The sequence below is a fragment of the Triturus cristatus genome, chromosome 3_2, assembly GCF_964204655.1.
Source record: "Triturus cristatus chromosome 3_2, aTriCri1.1, whole genome shotgun sequence".
In the NCBI taxonomy this organism is placed as follows: Eukaryota; Metazoa; Chordata; class Amphibia; order Caudata; family Salamandridae; genus Triturus; species Triturus cristatus.
Window position 1 is genome coordinate 103892171 of NC_140584.1, and position 25157 is coordinate 103917327.

The 25157-nt window shown below is 41.9% G+C and overlaps 1 protein-coding gene across 1 annotated transcript in view; it reads right to left on the bottom strand.

Moving 5' to 3' along the window:
* The window catches only part of MGAT5 (alpha-1,6-mannosylglycoprotein 6-beta-N-acetylglucosaminyltransferase), a 603388-nt gene that overhangs the window by 161847 nt on the left and 416384 nt on the right, over positions 1 to 25157 (bottom strand). The window contains exon 10 of the mRNA XM_085647328.1: positions 21025 to 21158. Coding sequence (XP_085503454.1) covers positions 21025 to 21158 — 134 coding nt within the window. The remainder of the gene's footprint in view (positions 1 to 21024; positions 21159 to 25157) is intronic.

A 25157-nucleotide genomic window follows, 5' to 3' on the forward strand; every position in this document is an offset into this window, starting at 1 on the left:
GAATAATAATTGACTCACGTTTTTATGTACTTTAACTGATAGACAACAAAGTAAGATACACTGCAGCTAACTGAACACATATGCATTATATGTGAAGTAAAAGGCGCTCATGAACAATAGAATGTAAAAGAATATACAAAGCACATATGGCCGTTTGGATTACATATAGGTGGGCGTAAAAGCTACGTTTGTAAGAGGATACATGTTTGATGTTGGAAAGACACACATTAGTGATGAGACACATATATAGAACAATGTATACAAATATGTTGTACAATGCATATACATTGTGAGCACAGAAGGGAGATACGCGTACAGTGTATAAAGCACAGAAGTAAAAAAAAACTGACGAGGTGAGAAAAGTGAGCGCAATGTAACAAAAAAAGAATGTAGACAATGAAAGAAATCACATTTAAAGTTTAACGTGCATGCCGAAAAACGTGCAAAGCAGCACCGTGCAAGCGGCTGAAGCTAAGCCACCAAAAAAGCGAGCGCACACGAACCATGTTCAGAAAAGGGGGGAGGGAGATGTGAGCAGAGCATATGGTGAGCACTTTCGCGGCCGCTTTGATGTTCAGTGGCCGCGCGGCTCACTGAGAACATCAAAGCGGCCGCGAAAGTGATCACGCAGGCGGACAAATGGTGCGCGCGCCTGGCGGCGCACATGAACTGTAGCTAGAGGTCTGCAAAAGCCACTAGTTTGCACTTCAAAATCCCGTTTACTAAAACTCTCGCCAGAGCAGCGCTAAAGAGCTGGCTCAGGCGAGACCTAAAAAATTGTGTGAATCCGGTGACGTCTCTCGAATTCTAAAATTTTTATTTTAACTATTTAGTACTCAACTTGATGAAACTTGCTCAAATCTTCTCCCTTCCCAAAGTGATGCTTTTTAGCACTACTGTGCTCTCTCACTAGGGTGTTGGCTGTGCTAATATTTACTTATGCATGTACATAAGCAAGTGATGTTAAAGTGGGAAACATTTTGCTTCAACTAGAAAAAAAAAAGTACTTTCGGGAAGCAAAACAAGGCACAATTTTATGTTACAAGCCGAGTGTACTTTATATATTCATACAAAACATTAAGCATGTTCATTTACAGACCACGGCTGTGCGTCAGAGATTAACCTTGGCAGGATGTTGGAAATAATATTTTTCAAGGTTATAAAGAACAACAATTTCTGTGCTGAAGTGGGCACCGGGTGGGGGCATTCATAACCGTTCTTTTTCCATGCATTTTTATTTCCTATGCTCACTGTGACAAAATTCAGTAAAAGAGTACTCTGATTTATACCATGGATTCTATAGGTGCTCATCGACGGTGCAAAACTGTTAAAATGCAAATGAAAGATTTCGCTATAAAATCTTTAAGGAATTATTGAAAGCTGTCAAACATATTCAGGCGCATTTGAGTTTGTGGTGCTCAGTTCAGTTTTGTAACTCAAGCTTCCAAAGCCAGGCCGATATAGATTTTAAAGGAAGACAAAACAAGTTGTGAAACCATTTCAATTTACATTTTTATCCTACTCCAATAACTTTAGATATCTAATTGCATTTCTACTAATAAAAGTATCTTTGAAGTGACTAAGAAAAGCAGTTAGTAGCAGTAAGATTTAAGAAAATCAGCCTAGGTTGGACGTGGAGTACATGAAAGCCTCATGAAAGGGTCAACGACTCACTGACATGCTTCTTGGCTAGGCCAGCTTTGCTCGGGCCTATGCCAAGATTTGAGAGGCAGCGGTCTGCAGTTATTAGGTATGAGAGACATTCGGGACAAAATTACAACAACTTGTGTTTTTTGTTTCACATTTGCTCTCCTGGTCACACAATGGCCATACACTAGAAGAGCAAGGTTCTAAATATATAACCTATGTAAAGTGTAATGCGCTGACCTTTACAACTAGTAATACCAAGCAGGGCTTTTCCACACAATTGTAAGTGGAATTGATGGATACTCACACACACACACATTTCTATATGTATCTATATACACACACACGCTTTTTTAATGTGGGGAAACAGAGAGAGAGAGACAAAGAGAGAGAGAGACAAAGAGAGAGAGAGACGGAGAGGGAGAGAGAGAGGGAGAGAGACAGAGAGAGAGAGAGACAGAGACAGAGAGAGAGGGAGAGAGAGACAGACAGACAGAGAGAGAGACAGACACAGTGTGTGTGTGTGCACGCGTGCGTGCATGTGTGTGCGCGCGTGTGTGTATTTTTTTTGTCCAAATGTCCATCCCACACGAGAACAGGCTCTGGCATGCTCGGTATCACAATACGTTGTTTATTGCAGCAACAGTGAGCTCAAAGTTAACGTGTTTCAGACGGCCATTTTTCCAACAACGAACAATCGCTATTTTGATCTTTTTATACAACGTTTACTCAAATATTTTTTCAAGTGATATGTACATCTATAGTAATTTAAAGCGACAAAATACTCACCCCATCTATAACGCGCACTAAAATCACACATGTAATTCTTTTGAACCTCTTTTCCACAGTGATACAATCCAATGTCATTTCTGGAATTGTTTTACGTCCTATAAATGCCCCAAATGTATTAATATCATTATTCCACACCAGTCTGTGCAGCAGCGCCTTCTTCCATTAATTTATTTGTGCAAAAATGGCAAAAGGTTGCTAAAAGTATAAAATGTAGTTTCACCAATTAGTGTATGATAAATCCAATAAGCATCAAAGCTTTTGACCTTAATCACATCTTTGAAAAAGTCTGGAATTGAGCCCCAGTGGGCTGATGTCCCAACACACTTCGTTAATACTTTGCCTATGCAAAAATGCTAATATTAAAGGCACATTGATGCACTCAAAATATCACATACAATTGAATTAATCACATGATTATAAACTGAAATCCAACTCATAAGGCGCTACAATGGAATTTTGCCCTACTGACCTATCAGTACCCTCATTCTGGAAGCTTAACAAATAGCTAGACTCGAATATCATCTTATGGTGCCCAAATATTAAACAGATCAGAACAATGAAAAACCCTGCACAAAAGACGTAACCAAAATGCTAAGTGAATACCTAGTGAACTTAAAATTTGCTAGCTAAGTTAAATGCACCAAAATACTATTGACTAACTAGGACCTCTGGCCTATCACATTGGAATGACTACACAGAATGTCTACATGCCATAATCCTGAACTTGGCTGTGAGATTTACTCTTATTTAAAACTCAGTGATCAGTTTACAGGTGCACAAACAAATCCTCCTCCATATTCATTCCTGCTGGAGTTTTAGAGTTACGCTTGAGAGATTCCAATTGTCTAAAAGAATTGCTCTCTGTTACCACCCCTGACATTGCAAGGCACCACACCTGGGATAATATTACTTGAGTTCTTCTCGCTAACCCAATGAACTTCTTCAAAATGACGCTCTACGGGATATGCATGGTCTCTATTCCTGATAGCTCCGATGTGTTGCAGAATACTCATATGGACTTTGAGAATTGTGCTCCCTATGCACATTAAAGGACATGTGCGCCTCAACACATACACAGCATATTCACTCTTACGATGCAGGGGTTTGTTGATGCGCAAAGGTGTATTTGAAAAAGGCAAGAGCACAAGGGTCATGTTGATCTCATGTTTACAAGCTTTGCACTTATGAAATTTTTTTAAACCAGTACTGCCACTCAGCCACCTTAAAATCCTGTGTATTTCAGGACTGCTCACAACTAACTGTTCCCTCGTCGATTTAGCTCAACGAAAAGCAATGAAAGGGCCATCTTGCAAGGAAGGTCCTATCACTGGATCTCTCTGTAATAAATGCCAGTGAGTTTTCAGGATCCATCTAATCTCCTGATGTTGCATACTATAACTCGTAATAAGGTGAATTGTTTGATCGCCATCCTCTTGCTTCTTCTTCTCTTTAAACAGCAGTTGTTTCCTCGTTTTTAGATTGGCTCTGTGTCTTGCCCCCTCAAATACCTCTGGGATGTATCTCCTATTCACAAATCTTCTAGCTAGTTCATCTTGTGCTTGCTACAACTGTTGCATATTACTACAATTTCTCTGCATATGCAAATTCTCTGCATGCGGAACACTGAATTTAAGTTTGTTGAGGTGGAAACTACGAGCATGTAGAATGGTGTTAACCGCAGAGGGCTTCCTAAAGGTCTTGGGAAACAGCCTCCCCTATTCTTTATACACAATAAGATCTAATAACTGTACCTGCTGTTTGCTGATATTGGATGTGAAATGTAAATTGAATTCATTGATGTTCAATCTATCCACAAACACTCGCGCAGACTGCTTAATCCCAAAAAAGAGCCTTTTTATTGCCCCTTATGCTTAGCCATCCCTAAACCTAAAAAACAAGAAAACTAAACCACTTATTGCCCCATACCCATCCATGGCCCATAACCCCCCCCCCCCTTTCAGCAGTTATTACCCTGTACTTTTACCCATCCCTGAACCCTAAGACAACCTTTAAACCCTACTACATGTACCCTTACCTATATCTGAGCTAAAAAACAATCCTTACTACCCTGTACCCTTGCCCTTCCTTGAACCCTAAAAAGACCTTTAAACCCCTTTCTACCCTAAAAAACAGTTTTTAACCCTTACCCATCCCACAACCCTTAAAATCCCTTTTCTTAAATGACATAAGAATTATGTCATTAAAAAGAATACTTACCTGCGCCGTAAAGGACCAAAATAGCCCCGTACTGCATTAAGTGCCTGGTAAAGACATGAGTAGTAACGTCCTGTGGGGCAAAGACCTCAGGGTAAAAGCTGTATACCAACTTGTTCATGAACTTCAAGTAAACCACAATGAATATAGCCCAACTTCATTTTGATGGTGGCTTACACCACCGTAAAACCAGCTTTGAGGGATACAAAAGGTCTGAACATCATGGAAACATAGCAGGTCAACATAAAAAACAATACTGACTGTTTGTCTAGTTGTGCACTTGTTAAAAGCACAGTAACATGAAATTAGAGACCTAGGCTCTGAGACTTTCACACATCCTTAGCATGATTACAAAAGAAAACACATGGACAAAATTACTTTTTAAGACCACCATCAAAATGTTGGCCAGTGTTGTCCCCTTCTTCCCTTAGCAACCTCTCTGGTTACAGAAAAATATCCGACAGGTGCTATTCTGGCAGTATGCACTCTAATTCATTTCACAGTGCCACGGAAACCCAACTACACAGTCCACCAAAATGATGAGATAATTAGAAAGAATGAGTTTGGTCTTACAACTTTACTAATGAAATCTTCTGTCACTTTTAAAAGAAATATCACTTGAATTTTATGGATATATAAAAGATATTCTCAAATGACGGGTTTAGCCTTTACTAAGTGTAATCCAAGGCACACTAAGAATGGGTGCACCAACAATATCTACTACAACAAATAATCACTCTTGGCAAAAAGCCAATTTGCCGCTTGTACAAAAGGCCTTGCAAAAGCTTAATCAGAAGTAGATCCTTGGTGGAAATGCTTGCTCTCCTCACATAAAGGAGGATTGTTTGGGGAGACATTGTATACAGAAAAGGAAAAAAATGCAGATCAACAGATCCATATGTTCTCAAATGTTGCTAAGAAGTTATTTTTTGCAAGAAACACCTAGACCCACAGTTGAAGAGTAGGAAAGAAGAAATGTTTAAGTGGTGTGGCACTAACTGCACACTGAGTCTGTACAATTTACAACTAGTGAAAAGATGATTTTGTCATAAAGTCTGCATATTTCTTAGTAGTTTAATCTTGTTTTGTAATCAGAGAGCTAGGTCAGTAGGCTAAGCACCAGCTCAGAGACACGTAGAACAAAAGAACGATTCCCAGCAGGGTCGACACAGTCTTTCCTGAGTTACTAACAGTTCTTTTTGTGGCACGTGCCACAAAATTTATAACCAGTGATAACACTGATATAAAAGGCCCAAGATTTCTCCCCTTGCAACACTCATTGTAACAAATGTTTCCTCGTTGCTTTCCCCATGGCTTCAACATTCACAATTCAAGTGTACGCCTGTCTTGAATCATTATTTTGTTTGCATTTCGCTTAAATCAGCTTGATACAATGAATAATATAACACAAGAAGTTTTAGAATAACAACATGCTAAAGTCTGTTAATTTGCAACGTTTCTCTCGAAATGGTTTGAGGCTTAGTACTGAGATCAATTATTGCATATACAAAATCTCAAGCTAAAATTACGAATTGTGAAAAGATTGCCATATTCACAAACAAGAATTTATCGGATTCAAAAACTTCTTGCATGAATGTCTATTTCCTTTTAGTAATTATTGTATTTGGAAAGCACATTGTAATAACAATGTAATAACAATGTTCATTTTAATAACTCGGCACTCATCTAATCCTTTGTCTGAGGTCGATTGGTCTCATATCTGGAAATTGGTTACCTCTCAAAAAATGTCTCCAGTGCTATCACAAACTAAACTGTGGCTCATTCACAAATCCTACTAGACCCCAGCACGCCTCCATGCTAATAAAAAAGTACAAGATGACCCCACGTGCTGGAACTGCAAGGAGGAGATAGGTGATCTAGCTCACCTCATCCTTCACTGCAAATCCATATCCCTCCTCTGGGACGAAGTATTTTCATTCACATCAACCATTTTTAACTGCAATCTGAGAAAAGAACGCGCATCCCTGATCGCAGGTTTTCTTAGCACAGATCTAGGCAACCAATCACACAGAGCTTTAGTAGACCTTCTACTTAGGTCAGCAACAAAAATTGTTTTAAACAACTGGAAAGATGCACGCACGGCCTCGTTCAATTGCTGGATTAACTGGATCACTCATATTCGAGGCGCATACAATATCTCTCTCCAACATTCACCATGGAGGTCCCCATCTAAGCCTATATGGGGTAAGTTGGGCAGCTACTTTGCCTCAGTTAAACCACCTTAGACACTCCCATATAGAACCCAACACCACATACAGAATACTTAAACGCTCACCTTCAGCGATATAGTCACACAAGCCTCTACGGTGGCTCTCCCTTCCGTCCATCCTCACACTCTACAACTCCACACAACGCAAGAACATCCAGCTCTCACATTTCTAACCTAAATACGTACACAGCGACTACACCCTCACAATACACTTGGACTCAAAATCTCGACGAGTGCACACAACCCATACCCAAAACAATGTGCTAGCTCTCTCTCTCTCACCTCTCCCATATCTTCTCAACCCATGCAATATCTTCTCTGCCTATTACTCTCAAATTGTGTAAGACTGCCATACCATTTCTACACATAGACTTCCGTTTGCCTTTTTATAATATATTATGTATTTCTTTTACTCTACGCATTTCTTTCACTTTAAGTATCATGTACTTTATGTATTTTCTTTGTATTATTTGCTGCTTGTAAATCTTACTTTTTGAAAATCTCAATAAAAGATTTGAAATCATAAAAACATATCCCCCACCATAAACAAAAATAGTTATTGCCCTAAATCTAGAGCAGAAAAAAGAACAGTGCAAACTCACTAGCCTGAGATACAGGATGCTGAAGACCTTGGGTGTTTTCACCATGCATGGTCAGATCCCAAAATGTAGCCCGCGCTGAACTAGGAGTATCCCCCTGTCCACCTGATGAGCTGTCTGATTATAGAGCAAGACAGCTCATAGAGGTAAGGATTGGCTTGTGACATAAGTTTGAAACCTAGGAATGCCAGGTCAACATCTCATCTATCTGAGCATGACACACTGAGAACCATTAAAATGGGTAGCTGCTAGTTATGTCCAGTACTTCCAAATGGCACAACTTTCAGAGTAGGGAACTCAATATAAAATAGGTATTCGATGGTCAGTGATGGTGATGACAATAACAGAATTCAGACGGAGGAATCATTTCACTATTGAAATGAGTGATCAAATGAATTTATTTATTAGAGATTTAGAATTTTGAAGTCTCTTGCCTAAAGAACTACCGTTACGTCCTCAACCTTTTTTGGAGACTATAAAATGTAGGAGGCCACCCACTATGAAATGAGGGTACAATGCTTGAAGAAAGTAAAAAAGACTTGGAGAAAACTGAAAAAGTGGCACGTTGGTAAAGATCAGAGCTAATGAAGGTATCATTATAAGCTATCGAGCCAGAAATCAAATGCTAGGCATGTTCTGCAATCACCGTCATGAACTCTGAAAACTTCCTTGACGGTCCAAACTTGCAGCACTCTGAAAAGAAAGATATATCAGGTACTTGCAAGCTATGTTAAATTACACATCTTTTAAGCTGTGGGAATTCACAGGCTTATACTCCCTTGCACAAGATGTGCTCTAACGTGAGGTCTTACACTTACTTTTCTTTTTTGCAATCTGTGCAGACCCCAGTATGTCAAATGTGCCACTTGTCCATAATTAAATAATAGCAGGAGAACCTTTCTTCCTTCATCCACGGACACCTCAATGACCTCTGAAGCAAACACCACATGTATTCAACTTTGAGATTAGAGTGAGTACTATCATTGCTGCTTCTTGGAAGAGGGGCGATGGAGCGCTCTTCTTCCGGTACTCCTACAACCAATGTTGTAATGCTCACTTGCCTATGAAGAACAGAAATAATTTTTCTGAACAGAGCTCTGCCATGCATCATTGCTGTTTTTCTTGACGTTTGAGGGGGGAAACTGGTTTTGAGATACATTTCTGGAATTTCTCGAGCAAATGGCTGCAAGCAGGAGGTTACAAGGTAGCCTTGTTTAAGAAACAATACTGGAGCAGGCAAAAAACAGCAAGAGTGACTCGTTTCTTAGGCTTCATCTCGGTAACATTTTCAGAGAAAATTAACTACATACAACCTCCTCTACCTTTTCTGGATGATCTCTGGTTGGAGTTGTGATGACCTTAGACAAGTGCATACATCTGCTTCCATCAACTTTTAAAGGAGGATACAGTGTGCTGTCCTTCTGGGATAAGCTATCCTCTTAAGATGCTTAGTCAAATTAATTTCTTTCCCTCAAAAGCGAAGCACTGTACCTTCAAAAATAAGATGCCTGTTTCTTCTCAAATTCAAAGTAGATCATTACAACTGGGGCGCAATTTTTCAGATAGAATTTGAATGAACACAAGCAGTTCTATCGTATCCACTGGGACCAGGGAAACATTTCCCCACCTTAGATGTAAGTGTAGGAAAAATGACTGAAACTAGCTCAACCAACACAAAATCAAAACGCCACCTCTGCTTGATTCATCTTCTGGGGGCTAAGGCAAGCAGTCTGTTATCGGAGTAAAGAAAAAAAATCCCCAAATCGACATGTTTAGGAAACTTTCAGAGACCACCTTTATCAAAGGCTGAGGCAAGGCATTTAAAACAAGAAGTTTCCTAAGGATGTCTTAGAAGAATGTCTCTTGTTGGGGGACGATAAACATTGATGGAGTTAGGCCAACCACCTTTGGAATGGGTTTGTCTACTGCACAGGTCTATATGACCTAACAACCCTACGCTGGGGCTAGATGAATAAATATCAACAGTGCAAACCCCTGGATCATGTGATTACACAGAGCACGTCGCCATGAGCCTACAACCATCTACACAAAACATTCAATGCTAAAGGGCACTGATAGCAAGAGGGCTTAATTCACAGTCACACAATGTAGGCTTTTTGCGGGCAACACTTTGGTGGAATACTCTAAGACACCAACCATAAAAGAAAATGCTAATACCTCCTATGCCGCGTTATGCTTAACATAAAACATTGGTTTTAAGTTTCAGTGGGCAGACAAAATATTGTTCTGCTCACTTGTTTTAACATGTGACAAACCATATACCTATACGCGAATTTGATCGGCAGAAAGTAATGCCTTTAATATCTGAGCCTGTGAACTGGACCAAGGAAAGTTACAGAATCATTGTGGGGAAAAACACTAGGAACAGACATTAGGAATTGGGCCAACCATCGTTGGAGGTATATGGCTTTTAATAGAGCAGTGGGTGCAGAGACCAGGGTGCAGAGGCTTGGGCGAGCTACCGAATCCAAATGATTGCTTTATTTTACTGCCCATACAGCAGTCAAGGTGCCCGTGTTCCTGCTTGCACAAAGGACCGTGTACACCATTAAATCTCTCCTGTCATCTCTGAGCACCTACTGGCATGGAATAACAAATATGACTGTGAAAGAAACTGAAATAATTTTTATTATCAATTGTCCATGGAAGCACAGTAAACAGAGAAGGTCAGGCAGCCAGCGAAAGTTCAGCTGAGTTGAGCAGTAAAGACAAAAGTGAACAGAAGGAATAAATGAAAATATGGCAATGCCGTGGGACAACAAAAATAGCCCAAATTAATGTTAAGTCAGCACTGTGTGCACCCTGAATATGAACACAAGCCAGCATATGTTTGGGGAGTTATAAAATGGCTACTGCGAGCCTTGAGCATGAGGTGTAAGGGGGGGAATATATGGACAATGAGTGGACGTGGGATAGTTAGTGAAATATTTCACAATATTCTTATTCTACGTCTTCCACCTTGGTGAGGGGAGCTTCAAAGCGCGGGAAAATTCACAAGTTTCACGAAGTAGAAGCAATAACACTCTTCTACAAAAAAGAGTTACAAAAGAGACTATTTATGCATGCCTACTAGAGCCACATGCTGTGCTGTGGTCTTCTGTTGACGCTTCTAAAGTGAGGAGGAAGGTAACCGTTTCCACTGAAGGCTGGTGAACACGTCGCTGCATTGTGATCAAAGCAAGTCAGTGTGTTCAGGTCAGTCACTGGTTACCAACTTGAGCATACCACAGCCCGTTCTACAAAAGGAGGAGAAAAAACACGAGGACAAGCGCGGAAATGTTGCTGGAACGTCTTGCTGGCAGGGAGCAGTCTCTTGACTTCTACATTGTGTTCCTTGGTATTTTAATAGCGCAGCCAACTGTTTGGTCTCTTGCCACACACTCTAGTGCAAGCACATGGAATGTCTCGCCTGTGTGCCGTTAAAATGCCTCCTCCTGTCACACACAGGTGGCACCGTTTTTATTTATGTTTTATTTACACAAGCAGAACAAGCTTAAACGCAACCCACGAGAATTAAGGGGATCAGATAAAAACGTGCAAGGACAAACAAAAATTTCAAATGAAACTGGAAAATGTATGTTATATTAACAGATACTTGTAAATTGAAAGACACAAGTGCCAATAAGAATGCTTAAGACAGAAAAAAGGGGTTAATGGTAGGACCTCCATAATTGCTTAGTAACTTCATGTCACACGTGCTACATTGAGACGCTCTTAGCAACTGTGAGTTGGAGGGGGCCCTACATATAATAGAAAAGAGAACCAAAACAAGCATTTGCAATGGTATAGGTCTCGCAATTGTGAGATGGTTACCTATTGGCATTGTAAATGACAATGCCATTTATTTACATGTTTAAAAAACACCTGCAATAATAAAAGGCATCGTCATTTACAATACCGATAAGTCAAAGTTTCTAAAATGCAAGACCTATTGCATTGCAAATGCTTGTGGTTTACAAGCGCCCCATGCTGCGCTTGCACATTAATAAAGGCCACGCCCCTTTCTTTACATGAGCCGTGTCTAAAGAAACGTCTGTGGCCGCTATTAAAGTGAAGGCACGGTATGGGGCGCTTTTATCAAATAAAACATTAGTCTGTCAAGTTGACAAACAAATGCTTTTTTTTGTAAAAGCTCCCAGTGAATGTGCGCATGGCACGCCGAATGTTGCAGGAACACATGTCGTGCCTGCAGCAAAAGAACTCATTAAAGAAAATAGTGCTTACAGACTACATAAGACGTACCGTATAACAGAAGTAAAAGGGCAAGTCCTCATGGGAGGTTACAAATGAAGACAAGGGGGTACTAAGGAGAGACTAACAAACCTATTTACAAATCAGAAGCCAGCATTTACTAAGGACAATGACAAACATGGGCAGGGATTGGACGGGGCTTCAACTGCATACTCCAATACAGTATGCCTCGTAGAGCAGCGCATGTGCTGCCCAGGCTCAACCTGAAAAGCCATTACCAAAAGTGAGCATGTCTACAATGCCAGGCATCACACATGATAAGAAGCCACTATACAGCTACGGACAAGAAAAAATGAGATGTAAAGAAATATAGTGAAATCCATGCGAAGAAATCTATAAATATCGACAACACAGTTGGAAAATAGGGGGAGCATGAAATGTACAAACTGAGATGGTGTAAGACGTTGTTGAAAAAATGCGCCTCTTTCTCTCAGTATAGTAAGAAACTAACTGCCTTGCATAGGCAACAAGCAATGATAAAGTCAATAGGTTATTTTTTTGTGGTAATGTGGAAACTTAGGCATGCACAAATGTACAGATGCCATTTGTGAAGCACCTCTATGAAACTTTACTCCTTCATGGACTCCTTTATTCTCTGACAATCTGGTGCAACCTTGGTTGCGTCTTTTTATTTCAGGTCTACGACAATGGCGCATTTATATTCTCTAATAGATAATATGCAAGTGCATGCCCATCAGTGGTCTTCGTGGAATGCCAGCACCTGGCATTCCACGATGGTGGACACATAGCCAATCACCAATTGGCTATGTGTGCACCAGTCAAGAGGCAAGTGGGGAAAGCTGTGTAAGAGGTACAGATACAAAAACTGAGCAGGTGAGGCTGAATTCTTATCAGCATGTGATTGTGAACTGCCTCAAACTAGAGTAGGAAAGTAACGTAAGCCCCTCACTAGGGTGACATCTCAGTCTGTCAGCTTACCCCAACACTCCTCAACCACCTTCAACATACTCTGCGTCTGTCATATCAAAACTCACCACCGTTCTCATACACACACTATTGTAGTTCTACTCCTTGCACTGCAAGTCAAAGCCATAACCCAAAACAGCATTAACAAAGCCAATTGGTTTGGCCGTGTAAAGTATATGCACACAAAAACATAGCATACTGGGGCCTAACACTCACACTGTTGCTCTCACACAGGCTCACCCCTCATGACGCACTCACACAGGCATTTGCCTGCCTCTGCACTCATACGCACAATTTTCACCTTTCAACTTGCACTCACAAAAGATAATGTTAATCCTGCATTCACACAGGCACCCCCTCACAAAACATGGCAGCTATGCTTCCCTCACACAAGAACACTGCCCACACACAGGTGCACTGCTCACTAGAAAGGAGCAGACTTGGGCAGATGGTGGCATGGGAGGCACAGGTCTGGATGAGCACCGCAGACTATTTGAGTCTGATCTTTGCGGACCTTTGCATGGTAGACTCTTGGGTTAAAAAAAGTCCCACTTAAATTTAAAAAAAAGAAATGTAGAGGGCATGTCCTTAAATAAATAGATAGATAAGTAAAGCTGAACACTGGTCTGCCATCCTGGGACAATAAAAATGATAGCGTATGCAGAATACCACTTCAAGATGGTGGTATTATTTCTAAGCAGTGATGCCTAAATCTCTGCGTAAGAAAGCTGGTTGTATGATGGAACCACACATGTGAATATATTGCATGCCTTTACAACACAGTGTTGACTACAACTGCCATTACAACTAAAAACTACCCGTCCCCAGCCCCCTGCTCTGAGCCTAAAGCTAGCCCTAGCCTTAAAAACTACCCCAACACCACCCGCCCTGAGCCCTAAAATCTGGCCCCCAGCCCTGCAAACCACGCCGCCCCAGCTCAAAAAACTACCTAAGCCCCCACCCTGAGCCCTAAAACTCATCCCCAGTCCTACCTACCGAGCCGCGTCCCAATCCTTCCTGTTCCTCAACGTTGCCCCACCTATCACTCTGAATCTAGAGTGCAGACTGCCTTTACCATGCATATGTGTGGTGAATAAAATCGTGGTAATGCTTGCGGGACAACGAAATGCAAGGTTCTGCCTGTGTTGTAAATGCTGTTTCCCAAGAATGTTGTGGTCCAGTAGCAATGGCAAAGGAGCTGCAGGTACTCTCATTACTCTATTAGCACTAGTCTGCATTTACAAGCGGGCTGCTGGGGGATGAACTATTTCCTGAGGTTGGACTCCTGATAAGTAACAGAATAAACAGGCAAAATACTCTTGCTTAAACTACCTGATATCCTAAAGACTAGCAGATGTCAATTAGGCAGAGCACAATATTTGCAACAAGGCCAATGGATTAAGATGGCTGATCCACGGCCCAAATGGACGTATGCTCCTCTAAAGGTCTGAGCCAATATGTGAATGACACTCTGTCTGATGAGTAACTGAAGTGGGCTTGTCCAAATACCTGTTTCTCTAAGCAAGAATTTGTACTGTTTGTGAGACAACATAAGGCTGGTAAGACAGCTAAAACACTCTTTTGGGCAAACCTATAAAACTCAGAAATCGATAGCTAGCAGGGAACGGGAGGGCAGCGAGACCTTGGCTTACATGCATAAGACATACAGCATTGGTCAAGAGCACCACAACCTTCCTTGAAAGACAGGAAACAATTGTGATATTCCAGGACCAGTGCAAATTCCCTTTAAAGACAAGAAACTAGTGTGGCACTGCAGAGCCAGCTTCCTTCAAAGACATGAAACAAGGGTTTCATGGCAAGTTAGAGCAAGTTCCTTCAAAGGCATGGAACAAATGGCGTACTGCAAGGCCAGAGCAAGCTTTTTTAAAAGACATGGAACAGTGTGGCCCTGGGCAGTACCATTTAACGTGACCATACAATGTCAATGGAAGGTAGTCCACTGACAATCAAGGGATAAGAGAGGTAAGGGAATGGATGCCACCTCCCAACTAGAAATCCACCATCCTATATATATCCATCCAGAAATACGCTCTAGGGGTCATAAAATCCTTACGTGGCGAACACCGCAGATTGCGGAAAGGACACACATCCTTTTGTTATTTAACCCTCACACACCCTATTGGTGTCATGCTTCATCATCGGGTTCACCCTGACTTCTAAAGCTCAGGGTGGGCTCGACTGTATTTCAGGGAGCTCTTAAGAGATGGAGGCCAGGGGGACTTAAAGATAAAAATCCAACTTTGTTCCCCAGGTATCCCTTTTATTCTCGGGGACATAGTGGATATTAAAAACAGTAAAAGCGGGTCTTTCTTGGTGTAATGGTCCTATGCCCCTAATAATCTGCCAATTTGTTTCAGCTCAAAAAATTATGGCCTCAAGGGTCCTGGGCTTTCATCAGGGCTCAAATGGTTCCCTCACTGGTGTTGACAGTGATTCACTTATATATATATATATATATATATATATATATATATATATATACATATGTTTTGAAGGAACAGTTAGCTATAACCTTCGTGCATCATAAAAAGGGGAGAATACTTATCTCCCTTCTTCAGGTACGAGAAAAACTCCACCCTAATCAGGGGAACAACTGGTATCTCATGGATAGAGGTGCGGAACAACTGGTATCTCCGGGATAGACGGAGACCAAATAGGTGACCCACGGGTTAGGACCTTTGAAGTACGTGTGACTACAAGGCTGCCTGCGCCGCTTTAGGAGTCGGTGAACCCGATGATGAAGCATGACACCAATAGGGTGTGTGAGGGTTAAACAACAAAAGGATTTGTGTCCTTTCCACAATCTGCGGTGCTCGCCACGTAATGATTTTATGACCTCTAGAGCTTAGTTCTGGATGGATACATATAGGATGGTGCAGTACCAGTTAACACCTCCATTAGATACAACGAATAAGCAGCATTTCAGATTAAATACAAATGTAAGGAACTGTACTGGAGTGTATGAGTGCACGTTTGACTCACAAACATAGCAATATTTCCACACACAAAACAGGTAAGGCATCCAGGAGGAGGGGAGGAGTACACACTGCCCTTACACCCATAGACCACTTTCCGATCTGTCCAGAAAAAAATCATTTCGCTCTCATGCACAGAACATGGACAGCATCTACAGTCCAAGCCTGTGTGTAAACACGCTCACGCACACACACAAACACACACACATATATGTAAGGTCGGCTCACACACAGCAGAGGTACAAGATATTCAGCAGCAGTGCAGGTTATGATTTCCTCACATACTAAACAGTCATTAGACTGGCCCGGAGTTCGACTCCCGCAACTGAGGGAATCGGACGGAGCTAATTGCTTTGCTTCCACAACTACTGGAATGGGTGAGGGGGGTCAACTGACCTGCAGAACCAAACACTGACCCACCCTCTAACATCGAGAGAGTTGCCAATTGAAGTGTCCCCATGGAAGCATCCCCTATTTTGGGATAGATTGTAAGTACCACTATTGCAATCGCAATGTGGAGAAGTGTGGCTCAATGATTAGAGCGGCAGACCCTGATGCAGAGGTCTAGCCCGGGACCAGGGTTCAATTCCCCGCCTCGGCGGGTCTTGGGCTCAAAAATTCCACGGACCTGATAATTCTCGCCTCGGTGCCATTCCAATCATGGAGTCCCACTCTGCAACTCTGGGCAATAGCTTGCTTAATCTCCACAACGGCCCCCACAACGCTAAGGATGCCTGGCCTCCACCTTGGGGGTGCCCAGGAGTGGACGCCTCACAGGGAAAGCCAGGATGGGTTCCACAGCGGTATTCGTACAAGCGCCAAGAGGCCTCCGGGTAGTCATGCGCTATACAAGTATCCATACATTTACATCCATACACTCCCAAATGATGGACAGGCCTGTATTGGTGCTGTGCTAGCTATGCTTGTTTGGTTTTCAAGGGCAGCTTAATCTGCTACAGAATTTTGTTCAGAAATCGTGCACCACTGCAGCCTGTGCTGCTCCCGTTCTTGTGTGTGAACGAAGCTCATGTTGATGCTAAAAGCTCGATACTGCTCCCTTTGCTTTACCTACTTTTTTGTGATGGAAACTTGGCCTGCTGCCTCCTGAGTGTATGTACTTTGTTTGATGGAAGACTGTGATGCTGCTGACAGACTGGGAGCCGTTTCATATGTGAAGGTAGCTTTCAGTGCTACTGCCAGTGTTGTGCCTGTTCAGCATGTGTGAAAGCTTTCCTGAATTCTGCCCACACTACCTGTTCATACCGTGTGCGATGAAACCTTCAACAAACTCAGCCCATGTTGTTCTTTGCCTCCACTGACAACACAGCAGCAATTGAAGCAGGGGCGACTCTGTAATGGCAGAGGCGCGTTGACGCACCGGTCAGAGTCAGTCACTGAAAAATAAAATTATAATACAACCATGATGTTTTATTTTTCTGTGACTGAAATGTCTGTCGGGCGGGGCCGGGCCATGACAGGGAGGAGTGGTGGGAACTTAGAAGTGAGCATTTAAGATTCGCCTGCCGTCCTAGGCCGGCCTAACAGACACGCTCACTTCTATTTCTCCAACCCGGCTGTGTTCACAGTCTGGTTGGAGAAAAGCTGCAGGCTCCCAATCACTGTCAGACCAATCGTGGCGCTGCTCTCATAGTATGAGAGCGACCCCTGGATTGGGTGGGGAACCTGTGCTTTCCAGTGACGGAAGAGAGAAGCACCGAGGCGGTAGTTAGCGTTGGCGGCAAGAACAGGTAATTTTTTTTAATTATTATTTTTCCCCTCGGTCTCTGTAACCCCCCTCCCACATGCATTATGCAGCAGCCGCCACTGAATTATAGACCGGTGAAGGGAGAGATGTCTCCTCTAACTTCCAATCACCCCCTTTCATATTCTGTGGCATTGGTTTTCACCTCAGGAGAGGGAGACAGTAGCCTCCATCTACCAAAAACTACCACCCACCACAGAACTGCACACGTTTAGAGTGCCAATCACAGAGACCTTTTAAGGTATGGGCAAAGTGGTCTCTGGCCCAGGACCCCAGCCGTTCAAGGGGCCAGCTGATAGATCCAGCTCTGTTCTTCACACAGTCCTGCCCTGAAGACATCAAAGGACTTTTAAACATAGATTGTTTTAAATACCAATTTCCTGTATGGCAATGTCTAGGAGTCTATTTCAAATGTTGCAGAGAAATGTGTTTTTCAACACTATGCAACATCCATAAAAAAGTGTCTTTTATGAGAAATAGGAGGGTTTCACAGTTTTTTTGCAGACAATATTCGTGAGCTGCTTCTGTGTTACAATATTGAAAACACACATGACTATCCCTGAATATTATATGTAAACACATTTCGAATTTGGACAAGTGCACTACTGCAGTGTCGGTGACCTGGCCTCAGAGGGCATGAAAAAGCTGAAATTGGATCTTAAATTCAAAGCTGCTCCAAACAGGGACCCCCAAAATAGATTTGGCCGAGGACACCTATAATTCTTAAAATATCCCTGGCCAATCAATTTGGTGGTGGTCTACACCTCCACTACCCAGTAGCGGAGCAGGTATGTCATGGGCCCAAGTGTAAGGAATGAAATGGGACCCCTGACTGACGTTTAAATGATAAAATACAACAATTATCAGGGTTCAGTACCCCCCCAAGGCCTCAGGGCCCTGATGCCTAAAAGATGCTACGGCTCTCTATTTACCATCAATGACCAGCCAACCACCCGCCATGCAAGAATCTGGTGGTAGCGGTTTTTTACATGCCTGTAGGAGTGGACAGATAGTAGTGGGAATTAGGCCTGCACAGCTATATTTCGATGCTTATCTGCCATTTGTGTATAAGTTTTGTTCTATTATGTTACTTTATTTTCTTTATATCTAAGCTTTCTTAGAAATTTGAAGGTTGATGATTCTGTCACAAAATGTTCTATATAAACATTCGGTACTTGCCACATTTGTGGAAATGTGAACTACAATGGCCCCAACAGTGTGTGTGCATGGGAGTTGTGGCGGCTGCTGTGGGGTTTAAATGCGAGCAGGGCCTGGATTAGGGGATACGTGCTGGGGGCCTTCATTTCCTCACATCCATCAGTTTCCATGGTATCCTAGCTACGCCGCTGATGGTGCAACTAAACATTTGTCTTAGTGCAGAATTATTCTCCAGCACATTGATTGAAAAGCGACCAAACACACTGTGGACAGCTCCACAATTGAAAACCTGATGACATACTTGCCTAGGCACGTGCCAAAGGCTAACAAAGAGGTTGGAGGGATGTTCACTGCCTGCATTTTGGGAGAAAAGTCACTTGGTATTCCACGAGCCTCTACAAGCCAGCCTATGAATTACCTCATGTGACACAGTAAGAAAGTTGGGATACATCCAAGAAAGAGACAAAACATCAAAGCACAGGGTCCATGCACGAGCCCCCGCGCCAATGTGATGCTCTACGAGATGCAAAACTGCCAAGGCTTTGTTGCCAACGTCGCTCTTTGCAACTCAAAATTCTAATTTGCAGAGAAGAAAGGCTTTTGCAGAAGGTACATGATGTCCTACTGAGTCGAGTGTCACTGCACACGCATTTCCTTAATTTTAAGAATTGGGTGCTAAAACCTTAATAGAACAAATTGAGTTTCAGCACAGCCCACAATAGCATTGTCAGTCATGCCATTCCCAATAGAAAAAATAATAGGCAGCGTCACATGTCGCAATTAAGAAATGTCTGTTTCGCCCCAATGCCAAAGTCAATGCGAAGAAAACAATATTGCATAAGGTTCAACTACAGATTCATCACATTGAATATTTTTTGTCACATAAAAAAACAAATTACACTCTCTTCAAATCGGAATGGGATTAACTAAAAGCTCTTTCTCAATAGGACGTGTTTTAGAAAGTATAGTAAATTCAGTGTAGGGTAATTAACAGGCTAGGTATCTTCTTGGCCGGCTAGATGTTGGCATCCTTGATCAGGGGTAGCCAGGTGTAGCAGCTCCTATTTATGGCTTGACTTTTGGTTCCCATGGCACTGCCCTTGCTGCTTCAGGTATTAGGGGTCACAAAACCAGAGCAGGAGCTGACGGTAAACAAGAAGCATTGGAGCACGCTTTACAATCTGTAGTTTCCACTTCTTGTCCTTCCTGAAGCAACTCAGGAGCACAAAGGAGACTGTTGAGGATCTAAAGGCAGGACAAAAGTTATCACTATGACGTCATGGTGGGTCAAAGGATGCATGAATTTCTACCGGTGCACCTTCCATTTTGGTGCCAAGTATTAAAAGACTAATCAATTTCTGCAATGTGCAGTAGAAAAGATACCATCCACAGTTGAATCTGAGTGCAGACTCCGTCATCAGCATAAGGACTGGAAATCTGAACAGAAGCAGTCTCATTCCTCAACTTGTGTAATTAAAGTATAAAATAGGCACTACACTCCGGTCCTCAATATCAAACTCAAATCTGAAGACGTATCATGATTTCTTGGTTCCTCAATGCTTCCATATGAACCCTTGGGGTGTTCATGTTTATTCTGGGAGTAAATGTTTGACACGCTCCGTTTAGGACACTGTAGTGATATTTTTTCTTACGTAAATCAATCAGCAATCTGTCAAAGGGTCTTCATTAGGCCAATTTCATTAAGGCATTTGCTTAATAATATTTTAGCTAGCTTGTTCAAATATAACTTAATTTCGCATTAAACTGACATTCATTGAGCTTTGAGGAGAACGTGAGCTCTCCACAGACCGCAGAATAGATTTACCGAAGCAGTGATACTGAACCAGTCAAGTCCAGCATAGACAGGTTGCTGCACCGGGCGGCGTCCATGTTTAGTTAGCAGGCCTATTATACACCGCCCGTAGGATCTCATGATTATGGGAGAAATCCATCAAATAGGCACTGCTACACATCATCAGTCCACGTTTACCTCACAAGTTCCTTAAACACAATTCCAATAACCATCCTGATCACTGGATACAGATTGTGTTTACAGAGTAGATCCTGAAAACATGAACAGCACAGGCAGGCTGATGTTAAAGTCTCCCACAAAAGTCAAGGAAGCAGGCTGCGGCTTTAAATTATGGATCCAGTTCAGCACAGTGGTGTATGGTCATGAAATGACAGTCCAAGTTCATTCTTGCTACAGGGGTACCATAACGATCATTTTAAACCAAATGTAGATTAAATCGATAAATTAATTGATGAGGTTATACGAGATGTGACGAATTTTTAGCTTTTGTAGACTATGACATCACAAAAACTGAAGAATTTTGAAATATTTGTACTATCCTAACATAGTATGTTTAAGCCTAGTGCCAGACTACGAACATATGGGCGTAAACACGTGAAATTTAGTATACTTACGGAACATGGTGTAAAACTGCTGAGGATTGAGGTTCCATTTTCCCCAAGGTGTTTTATGGCCTTTCGACTGAGCATAATGGGCATGGTTGAACTCAGGCTCTGTACCAAAGGAATCCAAAACTCGCAACATGCACCTGAAAAGACCGCAAGCAGAAATGCATTATTTTACAAATGCAAAAAACATGTACAAACATATAAGCATTTACCAAAATCATGACTGTGTTTTATAACTTAATGTGCCTTTTCTAATCAATGATTTTTGCGAAAATGTATTGAAATGTCGTAAACTGCTTCACTGCTCCTCAATATGAAGGAACAGTGTGTGCCTATTAATGTGTATGTCTTGGCACAGCCTGCCCTAGTTTAGAGTGCATTTCCAGTTTCCAGATGCTACTACTGGTTAATAAATAATGTGAAATATAATGCCTAGATGCAAGCTGATGTAATAACTATTTTGGTAGGAGTTTGAGATAGACTGCACTGTCGGATGTTCAATGAGAAGGTTACCACTTTTAAATAGTTTTAGGAGGATCTGAAGATCTATATGCAGGTTTGTGGACCTCACTTCCTCAGTTTGTTGTTTCTGGTCCCAAGGAAAGGAAAGAGGTCTATTGAGGTAGACTAATGTTAGGTGGTTTGGCATTTTAATTTATTTGTTTTCCATTTTTCTATAAGGCTGCTGGACTTAAAATGTGAGGTTTACATAGAATGATAGAAGCTTAGAATGCAATTATTTATTCCTTCAGTATTCAGTAAATAAGCTTAGAATGCAATTATTATTTCCTTCAGTATTCAGTAAATAAGCTTAGAATGCAATTATTTATTACTTCAGAATTCAGTATATAAGCTTAGAATGCATTTAGGACTTCAGTAGTCAGTTATTAGATGCAAACTGATATGATAGAAGGATAGAGAGGACACTAAATAACTGCAGTTTTAGTTGAGATGATATCATAATATGTTTAATTCCATTAAGTGGTGTCAAGCACTCTACTGATGGGAAAACAACTCCCTTTCTTCTGGCGGATCTTCAATTTCCAGTGAGGGAAAGGAAGTCACTTTCAGACAATAGTATAGCAATTACGTTATGTGAAATAAATGTTGGCGTCCCTCACAATTTCCAGATCCGTGGCCAGGACATGCTCTGACAGAGCAAATTAAACCTGTCTCTCTATTGAAGTCTATGGTGCCCTCCGAGCTCAGTACCATCCTATGGGATCTCTTGTAAACAGGTAACACAGCCAGTGTCGGACCGACCTATGAGTCAATCTAGCAGTGCCCGAAGGGCTGGTCTGAGAGATCAGTGAATGGGTTGTTTGTGGACCAGTTCTGTGGGCTGGTGTGTACTGCTGATTTCTTTGAAATTACCACAAACATTGCCTTCAGCAAGTGCAGATGCATACAGTCTCTCATACCTGGCAAAACCTCTGTATAGCCTGTATTTACAAGTTTTAAGCTCTCCTGATTTGCAAATGTGGGACTTTTTTTTAGCTATTTGATTCAATAATGGGGGCCCTCGTTACAGACAGCTTCCACCCTCTCATATTACATCACTCTTGACATGTTCCATGACAGCACTGATAATATTCCTAATGACATCTGAGATGACATCATTGATATGACCACTGTCCATGGACAGGGTGAGAGTTACACTTGCCTTAGGGCACGAGTTAAGTGAGATAACTATAACCAGTGAATTCCAGTGTTTTTTTCGCTTAAAACGTTAAGTTTTAACTGGCATTATCACCTAACTCTAACGTCACTTTAACCTTTCGTTTTTTTTTTTATGAAAATACATATATCTATATGAGATTGTCCCAAAACGCAAAATCCCCATGCTTTTTTATTGACTTTTTTAAGAAGGGCAGCAGCAAAAACTGCTGAACCGAATGACACCAATTTTGGCAGGAAGGTAGATCTTGGACAGCAGATTGTGCTTTATGTGATTTGGTATAAATCAGTTCAATATTTTTCTTTTTACATTTTTTAAGGAGTTAAGGGTAAAAAATATTTGTATATCTGGAAGGGTGATTCCGTGAGAGGCTTGAGAAACTCGCGGGAGCGTCAATTTAAAAATGAAGCACTCCGATTGGCCCTTAGAGCATTTTTCCCTTGGGGCAATTCACTCCCACAGGAGTAAGCGCTCCGATTAGCTTCAGCAAAATACCCAAAATGTTGCTGGCAGCCATTACAGGACTTAGTCTCCTGTCGGAAAGAAAAAAAACAAGTAATATAAGGGGGCAGGGTACGGATACTCTGCCCGCCCACCCCCGGCCTATCGGAGGACCCAGAGGGACCCCCTGGGGCCAAAATACAAAACAAATCAGCATTTTTTATTCCACCAATCACATGGGTCTCTTGCTGGATAGAGAAAATAAATGGAGGCTCGGGCCACAATCTTAGATTAAAGGCCCGGGGAGCCCACCGCCGAGGCCACATTGTTTATTTAAGAGGCAGTGGGATTGCAGCCCCACTTCCCGAACTATTATAGGCCCAAGCGAGGCCATACCCCTTGTCTGCATAACATAAGGGGAGGGGGGACAAGCAGCCCCCCATCCCTAGGCCACTTATGGCCCCAGGAACACCGACCAACAGGGCCCAATCTAATATGTTAGGGAGGGCCCTGCTAACTATAACTTGTGAATTTCTGTGTATTTCTAAAGTTCAAAATGTTAATGTTATCACAGACATATTCACCTAACTAGAACGTTACTTTTTTGTTTTCCAGAAAAGCAAAGGTTAAAGTTAGACTCTCCTGCATGCATCCATCCCGGTTGTGGGTAGAAACAGCATTGCTCCCGCTCTACAGGAGCAGCTTTCTTTTGCAAACGCCAGGCAGGAGCAAGCAGGAGCAACATTCTGCTTCCGCTAGGTGGGAGCTCATTAGACAATCAGGAGCCCCTGGGACACCATACAAGAGCCAGCCCCGAGGGATAGTCTGCGTGCCCCTGCCCCCCCTTGAATTAAATATCAGCCTTTGGGATGGTGCTCCCAGGGCCTCAAGGGGGCTCGGGGAGGGTGACGCACCCCACTTCCCTAATATATAGCTTGCTCTGACACCCTGGCCCATATAATGGGGTTGCCCTGTGTCCCACAGAACCAGCGACATCCTGGTTCACCGCATAGGGGTTTATTTATTTTTTAAGCACAGCCTTAAATTAAAAAAATAAATAAAACACTTACCATACCTTTATGGTAAAAAAAAGTTTTAAAATAGGTTTTCGGCCCCAGTGGTGGTCCCTCTGCCCCCCCCCCACCCCACAATGCCAATGGGGGCACATTATCCCTTCCCCCAATATCTATTTTTAATCTTATTTTCTGGACTGAGGACTCAGTCCCTAGGTGTGAAAATGGCTGCCGCCACATTGGTGGCAACCAATGAGATCTTATCTTAAGATCTGTTGGCTCTACAAATCCTCTGCGGCATGAAATGTAAAACATTTTTTAACCTTAATTTTTCAAAAGCTACTGCAAGGATTTACAGCAAATCACAAAAAGCACAGTATCTAGACCAAGATCTAACTTGCTGCCAAATGTGGTGGGATTCTGTTCACCAGTTTTTGCGGTATTGCTGCTCAGTTTTCCTATTGAGTGCTGGCCTTGTATATTTCATCAATCAGAAACCATTTTATTTGGTATCACCAGCTCAAACTGTGTCAAATGTGCCTGAAGTTTGTCTACTACATTTTATAGGAATTATGATTTAACAGACCATATATTCACTAGTATTTTTTTAGATTGCTTATCTACCAAAGTATATTGCAGGCAGGAACCATGGCTTCATTAGGGTATCAATGTGATCATCTCATAAAACTAGAGCTAGCTTTGTATGAATTTTTTTATTTAGATAAATGAGTGTCCCACTTGGTTTCACTTTTGACATGATCCTTTAGACTAATAATGCCATGATACTTGGGGAACTAGAGAGAGAGATAATGTGTGTGTGTGTACAAGAGAGACAGAATGTGTAAAGGGAAAGAGATACCATTTAATTGAAGAACACCATAACCATACATAAATGATGTGAGTGGGAGAGTAAGTTGATATTCACTTGAATACATTTCTCATCATACACATTTATTTTGAAAACATTGTAGTGAACAATAACCAACTAGAGAATTCCGACTCCGTTC